This window comes from Sceloporus undulatus, chromosome 7, assembly GCF_019175285.1.
Source record: "Sceloporus undulatus isolate JIND9_A2432 ecotype Alabama chromosome 7, SceUnd_v1.1, whole genome shotgun sequence".
NCBI classification, from domain to species: Eukaryota; Metazoa; Chordata; class Lepidosauria; order Squamata; family Phrynosomatidae; genus Sceloporus; species Sceloporus undulatus.
Genome location: NC_056528.1, coordinates 8,265,228 through 8,289,665, shown reverse-complemented (window position 1 = coordinate 8,289,665; position 24,438 = coordinate 8,265,228). Strand labels below are relative to the sequence as shown.

General features: G+C 47.0%; 1 protein-coding gene across 4 annotated transcripts in view; it reads left to right on the top strand.

Annotated features, from left to right (window-relative positions):
* Positions 1-24,438, top strand: part of TP73 (tumor protein p73) — a 61,374-nt gene that overhangs the window by 32,233 nt on the left and 4,703 nt on the right. For 3 of the 4 annotated variants that reach the window (XM_042480060.1, XM_042480061.1, XM_042480062.1), the window contains 9 exons: positions 13,878-14,064; positions 15,511-15,626; positions 17,198-17,307; positions 19,499-19,641; positions 20,285-20,373; positions 21,155-21,279; positions 21,722-21,876; positions 23,172-23,304; positions 23,853-23,946. In XM_042480060.1, coding sequence (XP_042335994.1) covers positions 13,878-14,064; positions 15,511-15,626; positions 17,198-17,307; positions 19,499-19,641; positions 20,285-20,373; positions 21,155-21,279; positions 21,722-21,876; positions 23,172-23,304; positions 23,853-23,946 — 1,152 coding nt within the window. Of the gene's footprint in view, positions 1-13,877; positions 14,065-15,510; positions 15,627-17,197; positions 17,308-19,498; positions 19,642-20,284; positions 20,374-21,154; positions 21,284-21,721; positions 21,877-23,171; positions 23,305-23,852; positions 23,947-24,438 lie in introns of those variants that run through there. The other variant, XM_042480063.1, reaches the window with a different exon arrangement.

The window sequence follows — 24,438 nt, the reverse complement described above, 5'->3', positions numbered from 1 at the left end:
GGTCTTCTTCTGTTCTTTTTCGTCGTGCTTCCTCCTTGTTTTTTTTTCGCTGGCCGTTTTTCCTTTTCCGGTCTTTGCTTTTGGCTTTGTTGGGGTCTTCGTTTTCTTGGTGTCTGCCTTTGCGCGCGTTTTCTTTCCTTGCGCTGTTCCTCGCTGTGCGGCGCTGTGGCCTGGTTCTTTTTCGGCTGCCGGCCCGCGGCGGCCCTTGTGGCTGGGTTTGGGGTCCCCCCCTTGGTCTTTGTCTCTGCCCCTTGTCTGTCGCCTTGTTCCCGCTTTTGGTTTCTTCGTTCTCGCCTTGCTGTCCCGTGGTTGGCTTTCGTTTTGGTGCTTTCTCCGTGGGGGTTTGGCTGTGGGGTTGGTGGGCTGGGTCTGTTGTCCGGTCGGCCCTGGTGTTTCTCCCGGGCGCTCCCTTTGCTTTTTGGGCTTTCTTCTTTTCCCGGCCTTTGTGTTGCTGTGGCCCCTGGCCCCCCTCGGCTCTGGGGTGTTGGTGTCTTTGGCGGGCTGCGCCTCCCCTCTTCTGGCTTGGCGGCTTGCTGCTTCGTTGTGGTTTTTCTGGTTTTTTCTCCCGTTCTTTCGCTTGCGGCCTGCCCCTCCTTTTTCCCGTCTCCCCTTCCCTGCCCTTGCTTGCTTTTCGTCTCCGGGGGGCCTTTTCTTGCTGTCTTTCCTGGGCGTGGGCTCTGGTTTTGTCTTCTGGGCCCCGTCGTCCCCCCCTCTGGTCGCAGCCGCGGCCCGTTTGGGTTTGTGGCTGCGCCGCCCTGTCTCCCTGCCCCTTTCTCTTCTCCGCCGGGCCTTGCTCCCGGCTTGTGCTCCGGTTCCCTGTTCGGGGTTTGCGGGTTTCTCCCTTGCCGGTGGTCTTGTGTCTTGTTGTGCCCCGGTTGCTTTCGTGGCCGTTGCCCGGGGCGCCCTTTTCTTGTGGGGTTGGGCCGCGGGGCGGTTTTGTTCCGTTGGTTTTTTTCCGGGGCGCGGTGTGTTTGGGGTGTTTGGGGGCCGGGGGCTTGGCCCCCTCTTTTTCTCTTCGTTTGGGGGCGTGGGCGGGTGCGGCTGGCGTGTTGCTGGTTGGGTTGCCCGGTGGCGTCGAGGGCGGTGCTCGTTTGCTTTTGCGTTGGGGTTTCCCCTGTCCTTGGGCTGGCCGCGGCGCGTTTCTTTTTTTTGGTCGTCTGCCGCGCCGGGTGTTGGGGGGCTCGCGCGGGCGGGCTTTCTTTTTTTGTGTTGTTGTTGCGGCGGCGCTTTTGTTGGTCCGTTGTTTTTCTTCCCGGGGGGGTGGGCGGGCGGGGCGCGGGCGGGCGCCGCGGGGGGGTGGGTTTTTGCTGCGTGGCCCCTGTGGTCCCTCCCCGGTTGGCCCCGGTCTGGCGGCTTGGGGGGTGTGGGGCTGTCGGCGGGGGGGCTTCGGGCTGTGCGCGGGCTTGGTTGTCGTCCTTTGTCTCTTTTTCCGTTTTGTACCGGCGGGTCGCTTCGTTTCGCCCGGGCCTGGTCCCCCGTTTTGCAGACCCCCCCCCCGCCGGCGCAACGCCCCACCCCTGGGCTGTTGCCGTGCCCGCGCGGCTTGGTCTCGTTTTGCCCGCCGCGGGGGGCGGTTGTGTGTTTTTCGGTTGGTGTTGTTCGGTGGCTGGCCACCACGTGGGTTCTCTCCTTAGCCCCCGCCGCATATCGCACGTTCTTTCCTCGTTCCGTCTCATGGGCCCCACCCCTGTACTACGCTCCCTCTCTGTGCTCCGTTTCTTTCGCTCGTGCGTCCCCCAGTCCTCTTCCTCTCGTTCTGGTTTTTTTTGTGGCGGGGGACCACTGCGCTACCCCCGGGCATGTGCCAGTCGGTTTTTTATGTCCCTCTTTCCCGCCTTCCCTCTCTGCTCAATATCACACCCCAAAAAACCACAGCAATACACCCTAATTCAGCCCACACCACCCGACCCTTTATCACAACCACCCACAAAACTACCAGAAACCACACACCAAAAAACACACCAAACAAACAACCACCACCAAAACATACAAAACACACACATACCGACCCCAAAACAAAGCACACACCACACCCAACACCCCCCACCCCCCCTCAACCACACACCCCCAACAACCCCAACCAAACCACACCCCCAACTATACCACAAGACACACACCCAAACACCCCCACCAACCCCCCCCCCCAACACACACGCACACCACCCCTACCTCCCCTTCCCCCGGGTCTTGCTTTGATAATGGGATCTCATTCGACCCTTTTTCCCACACCTCCACCCCCACCCACCCGCACACCACCCAGCCACAAGCCACCCACACCACCCCCACAACCGGACCACCACAACCCCCAACACACACCCCCCCCCCAATGCGCATACGGACCAGCGCCCACCCACCCCAACCGGCCGCCCCCCCCAGTCCACTCTGCGACCACACCAAACATGCACCTCACATGCCGCCCCGTCACCCCCCACCGCACTGCTCGCCAAAGTAATCACGCTAAACATCATTGGTGCGGACCTCAACCCCCATATAACACCACCACGAGCGTTCAGGCAGCGGGCCCAGCGCGACCATTCCCGCCCCGAACCCTCACGTGTTTGCCCAACATCTCCTACGTACAACACCAGCCCTCACCCACACACCCACTCACCACCAATGATTATCTTCTCACCCTCCCCCAATACCACCACCAAACCAACCTACACCCCCCACCACAGCCCCACTAAAATGTCACGCCCATCGCTGCCACACTTCGCTCCACACCCAAGATCCTACAACACCCTAAACATGATAATCCGCGCACACCATTGTACCCCACAGTACAGACACCCTTGCTCTACTCACACTCCCGAGCAGAAGACACCCCCACAAACACACAATAACACCCCAACAAACCACACAACCACGAGCACACCAACCACATACCAATTGGCGAACCGGTCCTGACCCACCACACCCGACCCCCCCCTCGCCGGGCTTCCACCCCGCCCGCCACCACAACAACCTCGTCATACCCCCCCCCTACTTCACCCCCCTCCCCCACCACCGGACAACCTCCTCATACACCACCACCAATAGCCCGACGCCAGACCGACTGCAAAATGTCGCGCCACACCAAAACACCGTCACTTACAAAAACCCCCCAACACCACCCCCGTACGACAGCCCACCAATTTCACACGCAACCCACCACACGTGACACACTCCACACATAAACTGCATCACTGTCAACAGATCCAGAAGCGCAAATAATCAGAACCACTCACCCCAAACACGCTTCAACAACCCCGCCATCTACAAAGCAACAACTACCACCACTCACACAACCCACCTGCCCAACCAAGGATATCCGCATACCCAACATATTTAAAACCAACCACCCACAAACCCACCAATCGGCCGACTCACATGTAAGTCCGATTGAACAACCAGACCACACCACAAAAACAGGAACAGTCCGCACCCCACAACAACACACCATGCGCTACAACGTCTTCCTCTGCGGGCCCACCCACGCCACCACCGGCAACCCCAGTGGACCACCTCCACACCGTCGGCACCGGCAACAGTGCCAACACGCGGGCTCACACTGCCCCTACCTAACCCCACACGCGCGCAAACCACACACGTCCCGCACTTCAAACCATAATCCTATCCCATCTCATCACAAACTGCACTCCATACCGCGACGGCAAGACCACACCACCCCCAACCCATCATCGCACACCCACGGGCCGCCCCGCATCTTTTTCGCGCCCCTTCTCAACCAAACACTATGTGACACCCCCCCCGCCCGACAACACCGACCAACTTCGGACGCGCCCCCCGCCAGGAGGACCCTCTACCAAACAACCCCCAAACATCACCCCAGCAAGCCGGAACCACCCGCCGCCCGCCCCGATCAAAATTCAACAGGACCACTCCTTGTTAACCTAGCAATTAGAAAACTGGGTCACAAACCTCAACCCAACCCAAAAATGAGGGAACGAATGTTCAAGGTACCATCCCATCTGCACTTTAAGGGTTGGAAAAAAAAAAAAAAAATGAAATCATTCGATTTTATAGGATGGGGGGAAACACCATGGCTTAAGGAGAGGACTACATAGGATGGGAATCAGGCGTTCGTAAGTAGAACCACAAACTGACATGAGTCGCAGTTGTTTGTGATGTGGCAGCTAAACAAGGCCAATGCGCATTTTCGGCTGCATCAATAGAAAAGTAGTATTTAGTCGTTCTGGATTAAGGGACAAGTAATAAGTTAATAGTCCACTCTATTTCTGCTTTGGTTCAAGTTTCCAGGGCCTTCACTTGGAAAATAATACCGTGTCCGTTTTGGCCAACAAAAACAATTCAAAACGGATATTGGCAAAAAAACTAAAAAGTGTTGTCCAAAGGGAGGGCAACCAAAATGGGTGAAAAGGTCTGGAAACCCTGCTAAAAATAAGCGGGAACAGTTTTGAAACGGTTTGTCTTTGTGACGTCATTCTGGGGAATGACGTTTTTTGTTTGTTTGTTTTTGAACTGTCTCCAGTTAACACCGGACTGGGATCAGGACCTGCCTGATCCTCTGTGCATTAGAACGGGGGCTTATATTCAATAAGGACATTTAGTAAAAAAATCCCACAACTTCTCCGCTAGAATCCATCCCCCAGAACAAAGGCAGCGAGCAAAGGCAGTTGTCTGGTGGAATGCTCTTTTTAATGGTTTTTTTTGTTTTTCAGGCTCAAGACAGGCCAGCACGATTGACATCGCATTGGCCTTGGTCACCTAGCAAAGGGTTGGGGAAAATCTCCCCCCTTTGCCATACTGTAAAAATTCCCCCATCTGTTCAAAAACTGGCAGGAACTATTAAATCAAACTATAAATCCCAGGATTCCATAGGGCTGGGGAGAGGGAGCCGGGGACTGGTGGCCAACTCATTATAATTGGCACTTCATATTATTTGTTTTCAGTTGGCCCATGCAAACTTGGACCAAAAAGAAAAAAAAACAGGGACCAAGAGGGAGGTTTTATATAGCAGAAAGGAAAAACAAAAAGCCCATTTACTCTTGGTGCACAAAACCCGCCCATCTCTGAAGGCCACCTGCCCTTCCAAAAAAGGCCCTTCTTTCCCCCCCTTTCTCTGCAATTTGTGGAAAAATTTCACCTCTTATGCGCCACCGGACCCATAATAATGAGAAAAGGGAAAACACGAACCTTGGCGTTAGGCATGTGTTTTTGTGTTCTCCTCTCCCCGATCCGTCCTAACAGGGATTTTGCCACGTTGGTTAACGGTATTTTCGTGTTCTGCAAGATCCTACATTTGGCGGGAAGGGGAAAAATGACAGTACCACATTATTATCACTCTCTCCATCGCGCTTTGCCCGCAAACCTGGCCTTGGGACAAAGGGGGCTCGCAGTGCTTGGTTGGGGCACGTGGGGGACTTAGCAAGCAGCCCCAAGGCACCGCTTCTTTCTTTTTCTTCTTTCCTTGGGTCTTCCTGGCTCCCTCTTCCCGGGCCCTTGGGTTTCTTTGGGCTCCCTTACTGCGCCCCCTCCCTCTCCGTCTCGCGGCGGCAGTTGGCTTGCCGGAAGGAGACGGCAATGGACAGAAGGAAAGAAAGGAAGGTGGAGGGAGGGGGGAAGGGAGGGAGGGAAGGGGAGATGAAGACAGGGAGACTGAAAAAAAAGATTAGAACAGACAGGTGATTGGAAGGAAGAGGATTGAGGAGAAGATAGACAGGCTGATTGATTGAAAAAGGAAGGAAGGGAAGGAAAGGGGAAGGGAAGGGGGAAGGGAGGGAATGAGAAAAGATTAGAACATGCTGATGGAACAGGAAGGAAGGAAGGAAGAAAGGAGATTGAGAAAGATAGGGACAGAAGGAATTAAGGGAAGGAAAAAGAAGGAAGGAAGGAAAGGACGGAAGGAAGGGAAGGAAGGAAGGAAAGGTGATTGAGAGAATAGGATATAAATGAAAGGAAGGGAAAAAAAAAAAAAAAAAAAACAAAAAAAAAAAAAAAAAAAAAAAAAAAAAAAAAAAAAAAAAAAAAAAAAAAAAAAAAATAAAAAAAAAAAAAAAAAAAAAAAAAAAAAAAAAAAAATAAAAAAAATAAAAAAAATAAAAAAAAAAAAAAACACAAAAAAAAAACAAAAAAAAAAAAAAAAAAAAAAAAAAAAAAAGGATAAAAAAAAAGGGAAAGGAAAGGAAGGAAACATAGGAAGGAGATTGAGAAGATAGATGATGGATGTGATGGAAGGAAGGAAGGAAGACAGGAAGAAAGATTGAGAAAGCTGAAGAAATGAAAGGAAGGAAGGAGATCTGAGAAGGATAGATGAAGATGATGAAAAGAAGAAGAAGGAAAAAAAAGCAGGAGATGAGAAGATAGATAGATCTGATGGATGGATGGACGGAAGGAAGGAAGGGAAGGAAGGAAGGGAAGAAAGGACTGAGAAGGTAACAGATGATTGAAAGGAGGTTAGAGGAGGGAGGGGAGCATCGTGAGCAAAGAAATGGGTTAATGTTCCGTTTCCTTTGCGAAAAAAGGACGCAGGTGAACCCTCCCCCTCCTTCAAGTCCAGACAGTTCTGCATCAAGAGTGACGATAAACAAGATCTTATCGGCTGGATTCTGTTTGGGACACATCCACATCTAGCGGTTTGGGAGCAAGCCAGGCTATGCTTTGCTTTTATTTAGAATACGATGGGGCATGTTTCAGCAGCTAAGCCCTGGGCTCTCCAAACACGGAGGGAGAAAGAACGTTGGTGACTTCATCTCTGGGTTGCTTCTTCTCCTGCGGTGGAAAAAACCACAAGCGGAGGAGAGGCAAGGCTTGCTGTTGAGGGGTAGCCAGGAGGGGTATTACGGGGCCTTAAGAACCAGGTGGTGGGCAATGGTTGGAGCATGGGGGGCTTGGGGGGGGGCTTGGCGAGATCCAGGTGGCAAGTCCCCTCCCAGCCATGAAACTCCAGTACACCATGCTGTCTCTTGGACAAAGACACAAATAGGTCTTCCTTCCTTCCTTCCTTCCTTCTCCTTCTGTCACGGGCATCTGTGCATTTGGTATAACGTTTTCTTTCAATCCACGGCGAGAAGGGGAAGCGCGACAATAACCAGGGGACAGCTCCTTGAGCAAATGGCCAGGACAACAAAAAGTAGGGAGCACAAACCCAAAGCAATGAAACGTAATGTAAACTCAAATGAGTCTTGGAGTAACAGAGGGGGCAGGGAAATGAACTAGGGTAAACAGAAGGTGGATTGAAATGGGTCGGCAGATTTGCAAAGTGTTTTGCAACGAGTTTTTGTCTGTTAACAATTGGCCTGCAGTGCTGTTACCGATCAGATCTGTGTTCCTCAGCTGTACAAATTACGGATATTAAATGAATTGCCCTGCCAGGGAACTTTAATAATAACAATAACAACAACAACAATAATATATTTATTTGTTATCCTGCCTCTCCCTGTATTGGATCTCATTTACAGTGGGGCCTTTCACATCTCTGAGGTTTGGTTTGAGGAACCCCTGTGGATAACCAAATTCATGGATGCTCACGGTCAGATACCAAAAATGTTTGTATGCTCCAGTCAAGATACCAAACTGTGTGATGCTCAAGTCCAAGATTTCCTTCCTTTTTTAAAACTCATTCTTTAATACATCATTCGTAGTGCTCATGGCTTTTTTCTTCTTTCTTTTCTTCTTTCTTTCTTTCTCTTTCTTTTAAAATCATTTTCTGCAAAGTATCTGGTTTGGGCAATCCAATGGTGGCCCATTGGTCTACTTCGTTGGCACTTACCTCCCCTCACCTCCACTCCTTCTCTTTCTTCTTCTTTCACTTCCTCTGTTTCTTTTTTTAACTCATTGTGCCGGCTGGTACATCATTTGGTGCCCATTGGCCACCTTCCTTCCTTTGTTTTTTTTTTTAAACTCATTGTGGTGGGCAAATGGCCAGCTCCTCCCTCCACCCTCCCTCCTCCTCCCTTCCTCTTTTCCTTTCTGTGTTCGTTTATTTTAATCATTGTGCCAAGGGCATTGGTACCATCATTGGGTGGCCCCCCTCCCCCAGCCGCGCCCACCTATCAGTGTTTTGAACCGTCATGGTGCACCCAAGGGGGACAGCTGCATTACCTTCCTTCATTTACTCTACGTTCTTCCTCCTTCTTCATCTCTATCTGTATTTTTACTCATGTGCCAAACGGGATGGGGTAAATCATGGTGCCATGGGCCTTCCTTCCTTCCTTCCTTCCTTCCTCTAACTCTCTCTCTTTTTTAACTCATGTGCCATGGTGCCCATTGGACACATTTCTTTCTTTCCCTCCTAAAATCTCACAACCAACTGGCGGCCAGTAGCTCACGAACCAGAAATGGTTTTCCAGTTTTGGAAGCACCAGTTTAAACAGTAAAAACAAACCTAGAAAGCTGACCTGCTGCAAATCTCCAGGGACCCACTAGCAGATCCTACTCTTAGTAGAGGATGCTAGTAGATGTCAAATGGAAGATGACGCAAGCTTGTTCTCTGGTTGGATACCTTCAAGTCATTTCCGAGTTATGGAGACCCTAAGGCTCATGGGGTTTTCTTGGCCAGATTTGTTCAGAGGAGGTTTGCCATTGGTCCATTGATTAGAAGACAAACTAATGGATTCAAATGATAAAAAGATACTCTACCTAAACATTAGGGAGAACTTGTTGACTGTAAGAAGTGTTTGAGAGTGGAAGGGTAGTGGACTCTTCTTTGGTGGTTTTTAAGCAGAGGTTGGATGGATCTCTTTCAGGGGTGCTTTAGCAGTGCATTCCTGGGTTGGAAGAGGTGGCCTTTGGGGGTCCCTTTGAAATCGTTGACTCTGCGATGCAGGATCCGACTCCTGCTCCACCAGATCCATCCATCCGAACATGGCAACGCTCAGCACGTGCCGCCCAGATGGGTCTGTTGTTGTTGAGGGATCTCTGGGAGTTGTCGAGGCTTGTTGGGGTTATCGGAGGAGGCTTGTCTGGATAGGGATTGCAGCAGCCTTTTCCTCCAGCCGCAGGGCAATGCTTCGTGCTTTTCTTTTTTGCTCCCTCCCTCCCTGTCATAACATGGCATCAGGAGATAATTTGTACCAAGCAGCTTAGCATGAAAAGCACCTCCGCTGTCCCGGGACCTTTCCCCCCCCCTTTTCCCAGGCGTGTCCGGGACATGTCTGGGAATGCCAGCATGAAAGGGATGCTTTGACAGGAGCCATCCTTGCTTGCGCTGAACACCTGGCTGAGGACGTTTTCCTGTGATTCCCCTCCAAACCCTCCTTCCCTAAAATGAAGTGGCCAGTGGGCACCATGATGGTACCAAGCCCTGGCACATGATCACTGGGTTGCAAACGTATTCTGAAGTTCATAGGGAAGGCGGGAAGAAACGGAGTCTGTGACTACATTTAGAATTAACACAGTTCCGCACTGCTTTAACTGCCATGGCTCTGTCCAATGGGATCCTGGGATCTGCAAACTGCCATGGCTTCATCCTATGTGATCCTGGGATCTGCGGTTTTGTGAGATCTTTCGCCTTCTCCGTCAGAGGAAGGGTTGCATCCTTAGGATGAATGCAGTCGTTCCGTCGACCAAACATTTTTTGTAGGCTTTTAATTGTCTCCTTTTAGTAATAGTAAACTGCTTTGAATTCCAATTTGGGGGGAGAATGGGCTATACATAAAGTATTATCATCATCATCATCATCATCATCATCATCATCATCATCATCATTGTTATTACAGTAGGTCCTTCCTATACGCAGATTTTTTATACATGGATTCAAGCATCCACAGTTTGAAAATGTTCATAAAAAGTATAAATTTCAAATATCAAACCATGATTTTCCATTATTTTTATAAGAGACACCATTTTGCGATGTCATTACATTTAATGGGACTTGAGCATCCATGGATTTTGTTATCCATGGGGGATCTTGGAACCAAACTCCAGCGGATAACAAGGGTCCACTCTGTTAACAACAACAACAACAACAACAATGGCCGATCAATAATAAACAAGCTGGTCCCAAGAAAGAAAGAAAGATGGAAGGAAAGAAGGGAGGAAGGAAGAACGAACCTTGGGGGAAGGCAAAGGCAAGCCTCCTCTGAAGAAATCTTGCCAAGAAGACCCCAGGATAGGTTGGCCTTAGGGTCGCCATAAGCTGGAAACAATCTGAAAGCACACAACAGCAAAATCTGTGCATAAGATGGAGTTATGAAGGCACATGGGAGAACCCTTTACTTTGAAGAAGTGCAAAATATCACCCAAGGGTGACCCCAAAGTAGCCCAGTGCGGACTGTGCTTGCTAGGGGACCATGGGACATAGGGTTGTATTGGGAAACACACACATAAATGTGGAGGATGGAATGGAGTACCATATATACCCGACTATAAGTGGACCTCATGTATAAGTCGAGGGCAAGTTTTGGGGGCAAAATTATGGATTTTGATATGACCCGTGGATAAGTCGGGGGCAAAACCTAGAGGCATGTAATGAAGGATGTAAAGGATGAAGCAAAGGAAAACAATGCCAAAGAAGTTACAAAATTCCAGCAGACATAACTATTTATGCACAAACTAAAGGCTGGCTGGATGAGAGAATAGAAGGGGGTCAGTGCTTCCAAGGCAGTTAAACTCTTGTCTTTATATATATCTATATCTATATATATATCTATAGCGTTAAAATACAGTACTTACATTGACCCATGGATAAGTCGACTCAGGTTTTTTGGGGTCACTTGTTTAAAGTAAATTTCTAGACTTATACAGTATATGAGTATATACAGTGTTTGCAAAAAAAGGGCATGGCAAGCAGACCAACTCAAACCCTGCACCAAAGTCGTCTTCCTTATCCCATTCCCTGTCCAAAAAGCAAAACGGGCGTGAGATAATCCTGCAAGAAATATGATATTAATATGATATTAAATGGGTTCTTGGGTGGCCGGTTTCCCCGTTTTATTTTCTTCCTGTTCCCTGTGGCTACTTGAATCCTGGAAAGGCAATGACAAAACAGCTGAAGTATTCCAGTCGGTTTAGAAAGAAATGTATTTGCAGGCGATAATTGTTGGGAGTTAATGTCTAAAGATGAAAGGAATGTGGGCTGTTCTCCCCTGAAGCCATCGAAAAGAGAAGGGTTAATTGTCGTAATTCATTAAGAAGGAAGAAGCTTAACCACAAAGGCAGGGATGGCAGGAAGGAGCCTTTCACACCAAAGGTGAAAAGTCGAAATCATTTCCCGCCTTTAAGGAATCAAGAACTGATATCCTGGTATTGTGCAAAACTCTAGTCTTCATGTGTCCGACAGCTTTATCACACCGGGGCTCATTTCGGCATTAAAGAGAGATTAATGCGCATAGAAAGCATCCCACAACTAAAGCGGGCATGGCGAGTAATTGCGCAAATGTTTATCAAACGCAGTTGCGCAAATGAAACAATATTGGAAATGCATCGTCGGTGAAATCCCAAAAGTAAAAAGATGCACGTCAATGCTTCTTTGTGACTGCTTTAATGGCAGGTTTTGTGCAACGTCGTGTGAAACCGCTTCGCGTCATTACGCGATTTATCCGGGATAAAACTCCCGATCTCCTTCATTTGATAAACTCACTAATGTTGTTGTGTGCCTTAAAGTCATTTCCGACCAATGACAACCCTAAGACGAACCTATTCTGGGGCTTTCTTAGCGAGATTTGTTCCAAGAGGGGTTTGCCATGGCCTTCCTCTATGGCTGAGAGAGTGTGACTTGCTAAGGTCACACAGTGGGTTTCCATGGTCGAGCGGGGATTCGAACCCTGACCTCCAGAGTCATAGTCCAATGCTCAAACCATGATGCCACACCATAATTTTGGGAACTGTAGTGTTGTGAGACATTTAGCCTTCTCTGTCTGAGAGCTCTGGTACCCCAACTGACCACAAATCCCAGGAGCCATATCAGTTAGAGTGGTGTCAAACTGGATTATTTCTGCGGTGCGGATGCATCTGTCCACAGTTTTCAGGTGCAAATGAAATGGTGCATCCCTGCAGCAATGAAACTGGTGTCCCGAAACTGGGAGAGTCGCAACGTCGTGCGATCCGGAGGAACCAAAAACACAACTATACTGTTGCAATTGTGCAACAGTCCTATTGTGTGATAAAGTCCTAAGCCACTGAACACAATGGTTATTGTCAAACCATTTGTTTCTAGGGGGTTCCATCCAGTGACTATGGAGAAGGGGATGGAGCCAGGCTTGGAGGCCATACTGGCCTTTGAATCAACGCTTGGAAACCTTACCATGGTGCCATGGGGATTCTGGGTACTGTAGTTACAAAAAACAAAACAAAACACAGCTTTTCCTGGCTTAGCTCTGAGGAACCCCATCCTGGAATATTACGTGGGAAGGGCAAGTACGGGCAGAAGCCTCCTTGGCGCTTGAACATACCTTGAAAGCTTTCTGCATGAGGTGGTATTTTTAAAGGGATTTTTTGGATGGGTTGTTTTGGCACAGTGGTGGCGTTTTGTGTTGGGAGACGTTGGAATGCCTTCAGCGGCAAAACATGCCCCGCCATGTAAGGACTCGCCGAACCATGCCATTCGTTTTCGCGCCAGGAAGGCAAGAAGAAAGAGGATGGCAAAGGGCAATTTCTTTGGAAGCATAGAATTGGAGGGGAACCCAAGAGGCCATCCAGTCCAACCCCATTCTGCCATGCAGGAACTCTCCATCAAAGCATCCCCATTGACAGATGGCCATCTAGCCTCTGTTTAAAGACCTCCAAGGAAGGAGACCCCATCACACTCCATTGCAATGTATTTAACTGTTGTACAGCTCTTACTGGAGTTTTTCACATGGGACAAATCTTATGCAGAAACTAAATTTAAACTGCTTCTTTTCCAGGCGATGTTCAGGGCTAACCCGAATAGAAAGTTTGAAAAGACCCCGCATTTGCAAGATGTTTTTCAGACGGTGTTTGCGCAAAAGAGAAATGACGCGAAAACAGCCCGGATGCAAACCAGCTCCTTTTTACTTTCACTCAATTCCAACAGTACAAAGGAGCTTTCCATTCGGATTATTTCCCGCGTTATTTCTCTTTCGCGCCAATGCATCCGAGGAACAATTTTAAAATCCGATTTCTGCACGGGATTTTACCAATACGCCCGCCGTGTGATAAACACAGACCAAAAGCTTGGGAAAAAGCAACTCTTTGAAAACTTCATCCATGCCGACTGGGAGAGTTTGGGAGCTGTAGTCCAAACAGAGTAACATTTCTAAGAGCTGAGAAAGTCGTCAGTCGTTTGGATCTTTTAGGGATTTTAGGGTATGGGTTGTTTTCTTTTCATAGCCAGCCAGAGTAATGTTCTCTGTGTGTCCCAAGATGTCTCACTTTAACTATGGCCTGGAACAGACGGGTCAAATGCACCATGCTGGTACCGAAACTAGGGTTAGGGACTGCGCACCAACCACATGGTCCCTAACCCTAGTATGGCGTGGCTGCAGAGTAATGGTGATGTCCTGCCATTTTGACGTAAGCAACGTGCACCATCCGCACATTGTTCTGTGCCACTTATGTCGCAAGTGTGCCAGTGGTGCACTCGCAACGTCACTCCAGTGCTGCAAAAAGAACCCAGAAATACTGGGTTCTTTTTACTCTGGAGGTACGGGGCGCGGTTTGGAGGCTGCGCCATCCCTACGGAGTTAAAATGGGCGAATGCAGACCACCATTTTGCAGTGGTCTGAACTGTACTGAAGTCTATTTTTAACTAATTTTAACTTGCATTTTATAATGTTGTTTTTGTTTTAAGGTAAAGGGATAGGGGATTATGTCGTGTTGAGATGTATGTATTATGTGTTTTATTGATGTACTTGTGCTGTTGTAATCCACCGAGATCCGTAAGGGAGAGGTGGGATATTATTATTATTATTATTGTTGTTGTTGTTGTTGTTATTATGTATGAACCTTGTTTCTAGTATTCCCCACTTCTGAAGAAGCTGTACTGTCAAATCGCAAAGACGTGCCCAATCCAGATCAAAGTGTCGACCCCTCCGCCGCCGGGGACCGTCATCCGAGCGATGCCCGTCTACAAGAAGGCAGAGCATGTGACCGAAGTGGTGAAGCGGTGCCCAAACCATGAACTCGGACGCGACTTCAATGATGGTGAGATCGGCTTATCTTTGTCCCTTACCCATAAGTGTTGCCCCTTTGTAGACGCTTGCATGAACCCAAATTTCACCTTACCGTCTCTCAAACCGGAAGTGAAAGCATTCCCAATGGTAACTTTTGAGTCAATATGCAAAGGGTCAATGGGTTATACAAGTTGAACATGAGTCAACAGTGGGATGAGGCAGCTAAGAAAACCAACCGATTTTAGGCTGAATCAATCAAAGTATAGTGTCTAGATCAAGGGAAGTAATAGTGCCACTATATTCTGCTTTGCTCAGGCCCCACCTGGAATATAGTGTCCAGTTCTGGGCACCACAATTCAAAAAGGATGTTTGGAAACTGGAGCATGTCCCAGGAGGGCAACCAAAATGGTGAAAGGTCTGGAAACCATGAAGCCCTATGAGGAAGGACTTAGGGAGCTGGGGATGTTTAGCCTGGAGAAGAGAAGGTTAAGAGGTGATATGACAGCCCTGTTTAAGTATTTGCAGGGATGTCATGTTGAGGATGGAGCAAGCTTGTTCTCTGCTGCTCCAGAGAATAGGACCGAGACCAATGGATGCAGACTACAGGAAAAGAGATTCAACCTCAACATTAGGAAGAACTTCTTGATATTAAGAGCTGATGGACAATGGAAGATGCTCCCTCAGAGAGTGGCGGAGTCTCCTTCATTGGGTTCTTAAATAGAGGCTGGATGGTCATTTGTTGGAGGAGGTTTGATTATGAGTTCCTGCATGGCAGAATGGGGTTGGACTGGGTGACCCTTGGAGTCTTCTTCCAATTCTATGCTTATAGGATCTTCAACTACTAGACCTATAGTCATGGTTGGAAAGAAACAAATGGGCTAGACTGGCAGTTCTCAACCCTCGGTGTGTTTCGGACTTTGGTTCCCAGAGGTTCCAGCCAGCATGGTCAAGGGCCAGAGATTCTGGGAGTTGAGGTCTAAACCATCTTGCAGGCTGAATCATAGAATCATAGAGTTGGAAGCGACCACAAGGGCCATCCAGTCCAACCTCATTCTGCCATGCAGGAAATCTAAATCAAAGCATCCCCGACAGATAGCCACCCAGCCTCTGTTTAAAGACCTCTAAGGAAGGAGACTCCACTACACTCCGAGGAAGAAATGTGTTCCATTGTCGAACAGCCCTTACTGTTAGGAAGTCCCTCCTAATGTTAAGCTGGAATCTCTTTTCCTGCAGCTTGCATCCATTGCTCCATTGGGTCCTATTCTTTGGAGCATCAGAAAACAAACTTGCTCCTTCCTCAATATGACATCCCTTCAAATATTTAAACAGGGCTATCATATCAGCTCTGACACATTTAAGGATAGCTTTTATGTTGCCATCATGCCAACTCCCTGGGGGTTTCTGCCTTGGGATATTCATGTTCTTTGGAAGGGTTTTCCCTCCAATGTGTAGCAAATCTGTTCTTTTTCCTTTGTAGGCCTCTCAGCTCCTGCTAGCCATCTCATCCGCGTGGAAGGCAATAACCTTTCCCAGTATGTGGACGACCCAGTGACTGGGAGGCAGAGCGTCATGGTCCCTTATGAGCCTCCACAGGTAATTTGCTTTATTCCTTTAAACCTTGATAGAACCAAATATCCCCAGAGGACCAGTGATCCCCAAATTTCTGGTCCTCCAGATGTTTTGGACTTCAGCTCCCAGAATTCTTAACTCTTGGCCAAGCTGGCTGGGGCTTCTGGGAGCTGGAGTCCAAAGCACCTGGAGGACCGACGTTTGGGAATTGCTGGTCTAGGGCATAAACCGTAAACCAAGCGCAAACCAAACCGGACTCTGATCACTTTTATTCCGAAAGACATGTTAGACTTTTTAACTTTCTATGTTTTAAACGTCATATTTGCAATTTTAAAATATTTTTAATGATTTTAATTGTCTGATTTTAACGGTTGTTTTAACGTGTTTCATAGATGTTGCGAGCCGCCTTGGGTCCCACTTTGGGAGAAAGGTGGGATGATAAATAAATGAATAAGAGTTTTATATAGAGTTCTACTTAGTCTTGTAGTAGTTTTGAGACGGCTCATAGGTTGATCAATAAATATTTTAAATAAATAAATAAATAAATAAATAAATAAATAAATAAGACAAGTGAAGTTGACCCATCTGGATTAGAGTTGCAGTCTAATCCAAATCAAAGTGCTTATTTTGAACGCAGGTTATGCACAATATGTTGTTCATCCCAAACGCTGGAGAAGTGAGCTTCAACATCTTTCAAGGAATAACCAGAACTACTGTACATCCATTGCTGGAAAGGAAATGCCATATATATATATATATATATATATATATATATATATATATATATATATTTCATCCCTACCTGAATCTCAAGTCTTCCCTTGTAGGAGGTTTTGTAGGAAGGGTTAGATCGCTCCCTAGTGTTGGGAACGATTACTGCAGATTTCATTCCGTACCCAACTTGCGCATTTTATTTTATGAATGTGTGGAGTTTATCACAGGAAGGAGATCAGGGATTCATCCCTTGAATATCCTGGGAAAACCGCGTAATTACGCGTAACGATTTCACCCGACGTCGCACAAAACCCGCCATTAAAGTGAACGCAAAGAAGCACTAACGCACATCTTTTTACTTCTGGGATTCCATTTCCGATATCACTTCATTGGTGCAATTGCGTGTGATAGTCATTTGCACAATCACTTGCCATTTCCGCTTTGTTTGTGGGATGCTTTCAGCGTGCTTTAATCTCTCTTTAATGCCGAAATTAACCCCTCGTGTGATAAACTCCTGAGATGACTTTGGAGAGAGCAGGATTCGGGTCTCCGCTTGAGCATGGAAACCCATTGGGTGACCATAGGCAAGCCACATTCTGTCAGTCGAAGGCAATGGCAACCTTAGTCTGAACCAACCGTGCCAAGAAAACCATGTGATACGTTTGCCATGGGGTCGCCATAAGTCACAAATGAACTGAAGGCACACAGCAACAAAATATATGAATAGGACAGACATGGGAACAGCTGAACATAGCTGTGCCGTTCATGCTCAGTATGATTCCAAGCTTAGGAATCAAGTACTCTTTCTCTCATTGCCAACAACTGTCCAGGAAACTAATGCCTTCCTTCTCTGTCTTCTTTCATCCCTTCCATTGGAACAGGTAGGGACCGAATTCACCACCATCCTCTACAACTTCATGTGCAACAGCAGCTGCGTAGGGGGCATGAACCGGCGTCCCATCCTCATCATTATCACACTGGAGACCCGAGAGTAAGTTACTTCGCTCACGCCAAGCATGGTCTTGATCAGGTCATGCAACTTTGCTGCCAGCAAAGCTGAAAAGGAAGAAAATATAGGATGAGGGCTGGGATATCGGTGGGAATTTTTCATCAACTAATAATAATAATAATAATAATAATAATAATAATAATAATAATAATTTATATCCCGCTCCTTCCCAAGATCAGGGCGGCTTACAACATAGGTTAAAAAACAATGGTGCCATAAACAATATAAAAAGATACAACTACACAGGCTAACCATACAATCAATAAGAACAATCAATAAAACTAACAGAATTAAAAACCCCTTAGCCCAACCTCTTGGCCACGGAAGAGGAGGGAGGCCCACAGGATTTTTAGTCGGGGAATGCCTGTTGGAACAGGAAGGTTTTTAAGTCCTTCCTGAATTGGGCCAGGGTGGTAGACGAGCGGAGCTCAATGGGCAGCGTATTCCAAAGGGCTGGGGCAGCCGTGGAAAATGTCCTCCGGATGGTGGAGGCTAACCTAGCCCCAGGCACCTTCAGTAATTGCTGCCCAGACGTTCTGAGGGTGCGAGGCGGAATGTACGGGGAGAGGCGGTCCTTTAGGTATCCTGGGCCCAAGCCATTTAGGGCTTTATAGGTGATCACCAACACCTTATATTGAGCTCGGAAGCGGATGGGCAGCCAATGGAGGTCTTTCAGCACCGGTGTTATATGGCTGGTCCTGGGAGCGCCAGTGACCAGCCGGGCTGCCATATTCTGCACCATTTGCAGCTTCCGAGTTTGGTATAAGGGTTGCCCCATGTAGAGTACATTGCAGAAATCCAGTCTCGAAGTTACCAGAGCATGTACAACAGTTTCTAGGTCCCTCTGGGCCAGGTATGGGCGCAGCTGGCGAATAAGCCGAAGCTGATGACAGGTGCTCTTGACCGTCGCATTCACCTGAGCAGTCAGATGGAGTGACGAATCAAGAAGCACTCCCAGGCTGCGTACGGAGTCCTTCACAGGGAGCGTGACCCCATTCAGGACAGGTGGAACCACCGCCATTCCTGGACCAGGGGAACCTATCACTAGTACCTCCGTTTTCTCTGGATTCAACTTGAGTCGGTTTTCCCTCATCCAGCCCATTACTGACTCTAGACAGGCCACGAGAGGAGAGACGCCATCCCCAGTCACTGCACCAGTCGGAGACATAGAGAAAATGATTTGGGTGTCATCAGCGTACTGATAACCCCGCGCCCCCTGCTCTCCCTTCGGATCAAGGCAGGATTACAATCTAATACAATACATACAATACAATCAATAAAATACAACAATAAACAATAATAATTTCAGTTAAAACTATCTCTGTCAAAATGACAATAACTAATAGTAGAACTGCGCAGTAACCATGGTCAAGGGAGTGGAGTATTAGAGTGGATGGATGTCCTATACAGGATCAGATGGATAAACCCGCCGGGAGAGATCCATCTTGAAGCGATTTTTAATACAGGTATTATATTGTCAGATCTAGTGACCAATCTGGTTGCCACATTTTGGACCAACTGAAGCTTCCAAACTTGATGCAAGGGTAGCCCCATGTAGAGCAGTAGTTCGCTGGCATCTGGGAAGAGGGTAGTCTTGGGCAGAAACCCCAGGAGATCTCTCCTTCCCCTTTTATATTGTCAATCGATTAATTGTACTTTAAGGGGGGTGGGATTGGGGGATATGAACTGTATATTTTAATGTTGTAAGCCAGGGCGGCTTGAGTGCGTAGAGAGGCGGTATATAAATATTATTATTATTATTATTATTATTATTATTATTATTATTATTATATTATTATTATTATTCCAAGCACCAAAAATAATTGTGCCATTTTTTGACACCTTTTCCAGTTTGTAGGAGGCACAGCTATGGCTCAGGTTTATTTCATCTATAATTAACCCCACCTGCCTTAAGTCAAGAGCCAGCATGCAACCATCTTCTTCCACAATGTGACTCTCAAATTATTGGTCCTTGTTCATTACATTCCAACAGTCAGTCCATGTTCTGTAATCATTGAGCATGCCCAGGGCTCATCCTGCTATCCTCTCAGCCTTTTGATGGTCCTCCTACTAAAAAAATTGCTGTTGTATTGTAAGCCTTGTGTGCATGATGCCATTTTGGATCAATATGGTTCAGTAACTCATGGGCATTGACTTCTGCTTTGCTCCTCAGTGGGCAGGTTTTGGGACGGAGGTCGTTCGAAGGACGGATCTGCGCTTGCCCCGGCAGGGACCGGAAAGCGGATGAAGACCATTATCGCGAGCAGCAGGCCCTGAACGAAAGTGCTGCCAAAAATGGCAACCCCAACAAGCGGAGTAAGTGATTGAGTTGTAGCTCTAGGACAGACCCAACATTGAAAGACTGGGATGCCCTAGAGCAGCGTTTTCCAAACCTTGGTCCTCCAGGCATTTTGGACTTCATCTCCTAGAAGCCCTAGCCAGTTTGGCCAACAATCAGGAGTTCTGGAGGCTGAAGCCCAAAACATCTGGAGGACCAAAGTTTGGGAAACACTGCTCTAGAGTACTAAGTTCAAATTAGCAAGGGGAACCAACCACCACATGAGATACTAACTTATATCTAACTTCCTATAAACCATGTTTATGTGTGCTGTTAAGGGAGAACAGAGGTTAGATGGCCATCTGTCAGGAGGACTTTGGTTGTGTCTTCCTCCATGGCAAGAGGTTGGAGCGGATGGCCCTTGGGGTCTCCTCCAACTTGTTCCATTGCCAATGACAGTGAATCCTCTCCAAGTTTTCTTCTGAACTTTACAAGTACCATCCAAGATGCTGAAGCTATTTTGGGGACATCACCCTTTAAAGCTCAGGTGAAAACCCAGATTAAAGTCACCACCTCACCTGCCATGGAAGCCACCAGTTGTCATGATCCAAGCTCAGATGAAGCCCTACATTAATAAAACTCTTGTTATCTTTCCTTTCCCTTTCTCTCTCCTGACCCCAGCATTCAAACAAAGTCCACAAGGCATCCCAGCACTGGGAGCTGGGATGAAGAAACGGAGGCATGGAGAAGAGGAGACCTATTACGTACCTGTAAGTAGCATCCCAATCATTAACATGAAGAATGATTTGCAAGATTGCACAAGTTGCTGTCGGATCCATATCTGGGCTGGTGTGCTTCAAGATAGACTAAATGTATGTCATACTGAACTGCAAAGAATATAGTCTTTGCTGTATTCTCCCAGAAGTATGGTGTCATCTGCATATTTTAGATTGTTGATGTTCCTTCCTCCAATATTCACACCTCATTCCTCTGAGTCCAATCCTGCTTTTCGTATGATGTTCTTGGCATGGAAATTAAATAGATAAGGTGATAAAATGCAGCCTTGCCAATTGGAAACCATTCTGTTTTTCCATATTCTGTCATCCTGATGGTAGTATCTTGTACAGAGTAAGCATCAGGACATCCAAATGTTGTGGCACACCCATTTCTTTAAGAGCAAACTATCTGTAAGAGCAATCCATAATTTTCCATGATCTACCCAAAGGCTTTGCAACTATCTATAAAGCACTGGCTATTTTCTTCTGAAATTCTTTGGCACCCTCTATTATCCAATGTGTGTTTGCAATATGATCCCTAGTGCCTTTCCTTTTTCTGGACCCAGCTTGGACATTTGACGTTAATTGTTTATTCTTGGATGGTAGGAAGTTGGACTAGATGTGGTCTCTTCCAATTCATTTTACGCCCACAGAAGGACATTTCCAAACTGGGGTGCCATCAGTGAGAAAGCCCCACCAGAAAATGCCAATAAAACCCAAATTTCTCCCCCCGATTGCTTCCTGAGACGATGCCTGTTGTTTCCCTCTGATCCAGGTTCGTGGCCGAGAGAATTTCGAGATCCTGATGAAGATCAAGGAGAGCCTGGAGCTGGTTGAACTGGTCCCCCAGCAATTGGTCGACTCTTATCGGCAACAACAGCAGCAACTTTTACAACGCCAGTGAGTCCTGAATGGTTTCCCCTGTCCCTGATTTTGACAAAACAGATTCCCGTAGTAAAGTAAAGGGACTCTGTGATAAGAATATTTAATTCCCCCCTGGATTGGTTCATCAGTGCAATGTAGTGGTTTGAGTGTAGGACTTGGATGCTCAAGATATACAAATCTACACTCAGCCATGGAAACCCATTAGGTGATACTAGGCAAGTTACACACTCTCAGCCCCAGAAAACCCAGTGATAGGTTTAGGGTCACCTTAAGTCGGAAACCAAACAACAACCAGGGGCTCAGTAAAGTGGAATAAAGTTTTGTCAGGAATAAACATGGCCACATGGCCCGAAAAACCCACAAAAAACTATTTCATATGATGCATGGCCCCTTGACCCAATCCTCTGCCTTTTACTGGATCCGGTTTCGGCTAAAACTTGACTCTGTTCTGGAACAGGACTCACCTTCAGCCTCCTGCTTCGTACGGTCCGGTTCTGTCCCCGATGAATAAGATCCACACCGGAGGGATCAACAAACTCCCGTCGGTGAACCAACTTGTGGGTCAGCCTCCCCAGCATGGCCCTGGGACCGGACCAAACCTTGGGCCTATGGGTAAGGTGCAAGAACCAGGGTTTTGCCCATTTCTCTTAGTTTAGTACAGAAATGGACAGACTGGGACCACTGCATCTGCAAATGCAAATGAAAAATGCAAACCTGAATTATTGTAGACTAGAGAGTGCAACATCACTCTTTCTTAGCTAACTCAGCTGCGCGTAGACTTGGGCTGCAACCGCATTGCAGGAACGATCCACTTTGACACCATTTTAGCTGCCGTGGAGTTTTGGGAATTGCACTTTTGTGAGACATTTAGCCTTCTCTCTCAGAGAGCTCTGGTGCCGCAGCAAACTGCAATGCCCAGGACTCCATTGCATCAAACCGTGGCAAAGTGGTGTCAAACTGGATTAATTCTGCAGCGTGGCCTTGGTCAAAAGCAACCCGTTGGTGCACATCTTTTACAGGCGATGAACCCGATTACTAGAATCCTTATGCCTGCTAACCTGGGTGCAAGTCCAGTTTAACTCAATAAGATTTACTCCTGAGCAGCAGTAAAGAAATAGAAGAGTGCTTCTGAACCTGTGTTCCCTTAGGGCTCTGTGTGCGCTTCCCATGTGCTCTGCGGCTGCTCCAGGAAAATGAAAGAAATAAAAATGGAATGAAATTAAGGAATAAGAATATATTCATACACACACACACACACACACACACATATTCCTAAACATTATTAATTTGTAAGTCTCTTAGGTGCTCTGCCATAGAAATAAGGGATCCAAGAGCCAAAAAGATTGGGAACCCCTGGAATAGAATCATAGAATCATAGAGCTGGAAGAGACCCCAAGGACCATCCAGTCCAACCCCATTCTGCCGTGCAGGAACTCTCAATCAAAGCATCCCCAAATAGGTGGCCATCCAGTCCCTCTTTAAAATTTTCCAAAGGAGACTCTGTCACTCTTCAAGGCAGCGTCTTCCACTTACTGTGATCTTACCATTAGGAAGTTCTTCCTAAGGTTGAGTTGGAATCTCTTTTCCTGGAGCTTGCATCCGTTGCTCCATTGTGTCCTGTTCTCTGGAGCAGCAGAAAACAAGCTTACTCCCTCCTCAATATGACATCCCTTCAAATATTTAAACAGAGCTATCATATCACCTTTTAACCTTCTCTTCTCCAGGCTAAACGTCCCCAGCTCCCTAAGTCATTCCTCATAGGGCTTTATGGTTTCCAGACTGCACTATGATGCCCTGTGCACAATGTGCACACTCTTACTTCTGAGTTATTGTGGTCAGACTTTCGCTGGATATGTACTGTATCTGCAAACTCACCGGGAGGCATTACTGTTGTTTCTTGAACCCAGGGCCAGGAATACTGAACAGCCACAACATGCAGTCCAATGGAGAAATGAACGGCGGTCACTCGTCGCAGTCGATGGTCTCTGGGTCACATTGCAGTCCTCCTCCACCTTACAACCCGGACCCAAGTCTTGTCAGGTACGGAGGTGCCAAGTCTCCAGGTTTACTGGCTGTGGGGCAACTCTGCCATGCCTCCTCTTATCTTAAGATAACTAACCTTTGTACCAGTCGTTTTGCTAGCTTTGTATCAGGCATCACTGCTTGTGGCAAGCAATCTTCATCATGATCTTCATCAAAGGGTCAGCTGCGGGTCCACTGTTATGTTTCAGCCCAGACTTTAAACACCTATTGAAGGTGTATGATTGCATATGTTTACATCTTTTGTGCACTTTATTTTATAGTTGGTCTATATAAATAAATAATAAGTATATAAATGATTGATTGACAAAGGATAAGCATCCATTTTGGACATGCAAAACTGTGTGCGTCAGTGGAAATTTGGAAATGTCTGTGATATAAATGGTCCAGATGCAAAGCCCTGCTCTTCCTTATAGCTTTAAAAAACCTTTTAAAATTGCAATGTAGCTGCTGTACTTGAGGACTTAACCGTGGTTTGATTTTCCATATATATAATCCATATATATATATATATATATATATATATATATATATTCTTTCTTCTGCAGTTTTTTAACAGGACTGGGATGTTCCAACTGCATTGACTATTTTACGTCACAAGGGTTGCAGACTCTTTATCACCTGCAGAACTTAACACTAGAGGTAATTACATTTTTTTGAAATGATTAATTGCTCATTGCTCCATATCTTTTGGGGCACTCACTAATAATAATAATAATAATAATAATAATAATAATAATAATAATAGAAATAGACATTTTTGGGGACTGTGCTTTCCAGAATCCCTCAACCCACATGGCCACTTCTCATATTGACAAGGGAAGAGATTCCCAAACTTTGGTGCTCTAAGTGCTTTGGACATCATCTCCCATAAACCCCTGTCACTACAGCCAATGTCCAGGAATCCTGGGAGCTGAAGTCCAAAATGGCTGGAGAATCAAAGTTTGGGAATCACTGCTATGAAAAGTAACTTCTCCATGCTCTGAGCAACCACTACATATAACTAGAAGACTTGGAAAAGATACTGATGGGGAAACATGAACTCCCATCAGGGGCTTCACTAGGCGGGTGCAGGGAGTATGGACCGCAATGGGTGACCCTAAGGGGGATGCTGCCTTTGCTCCCCAAACATCA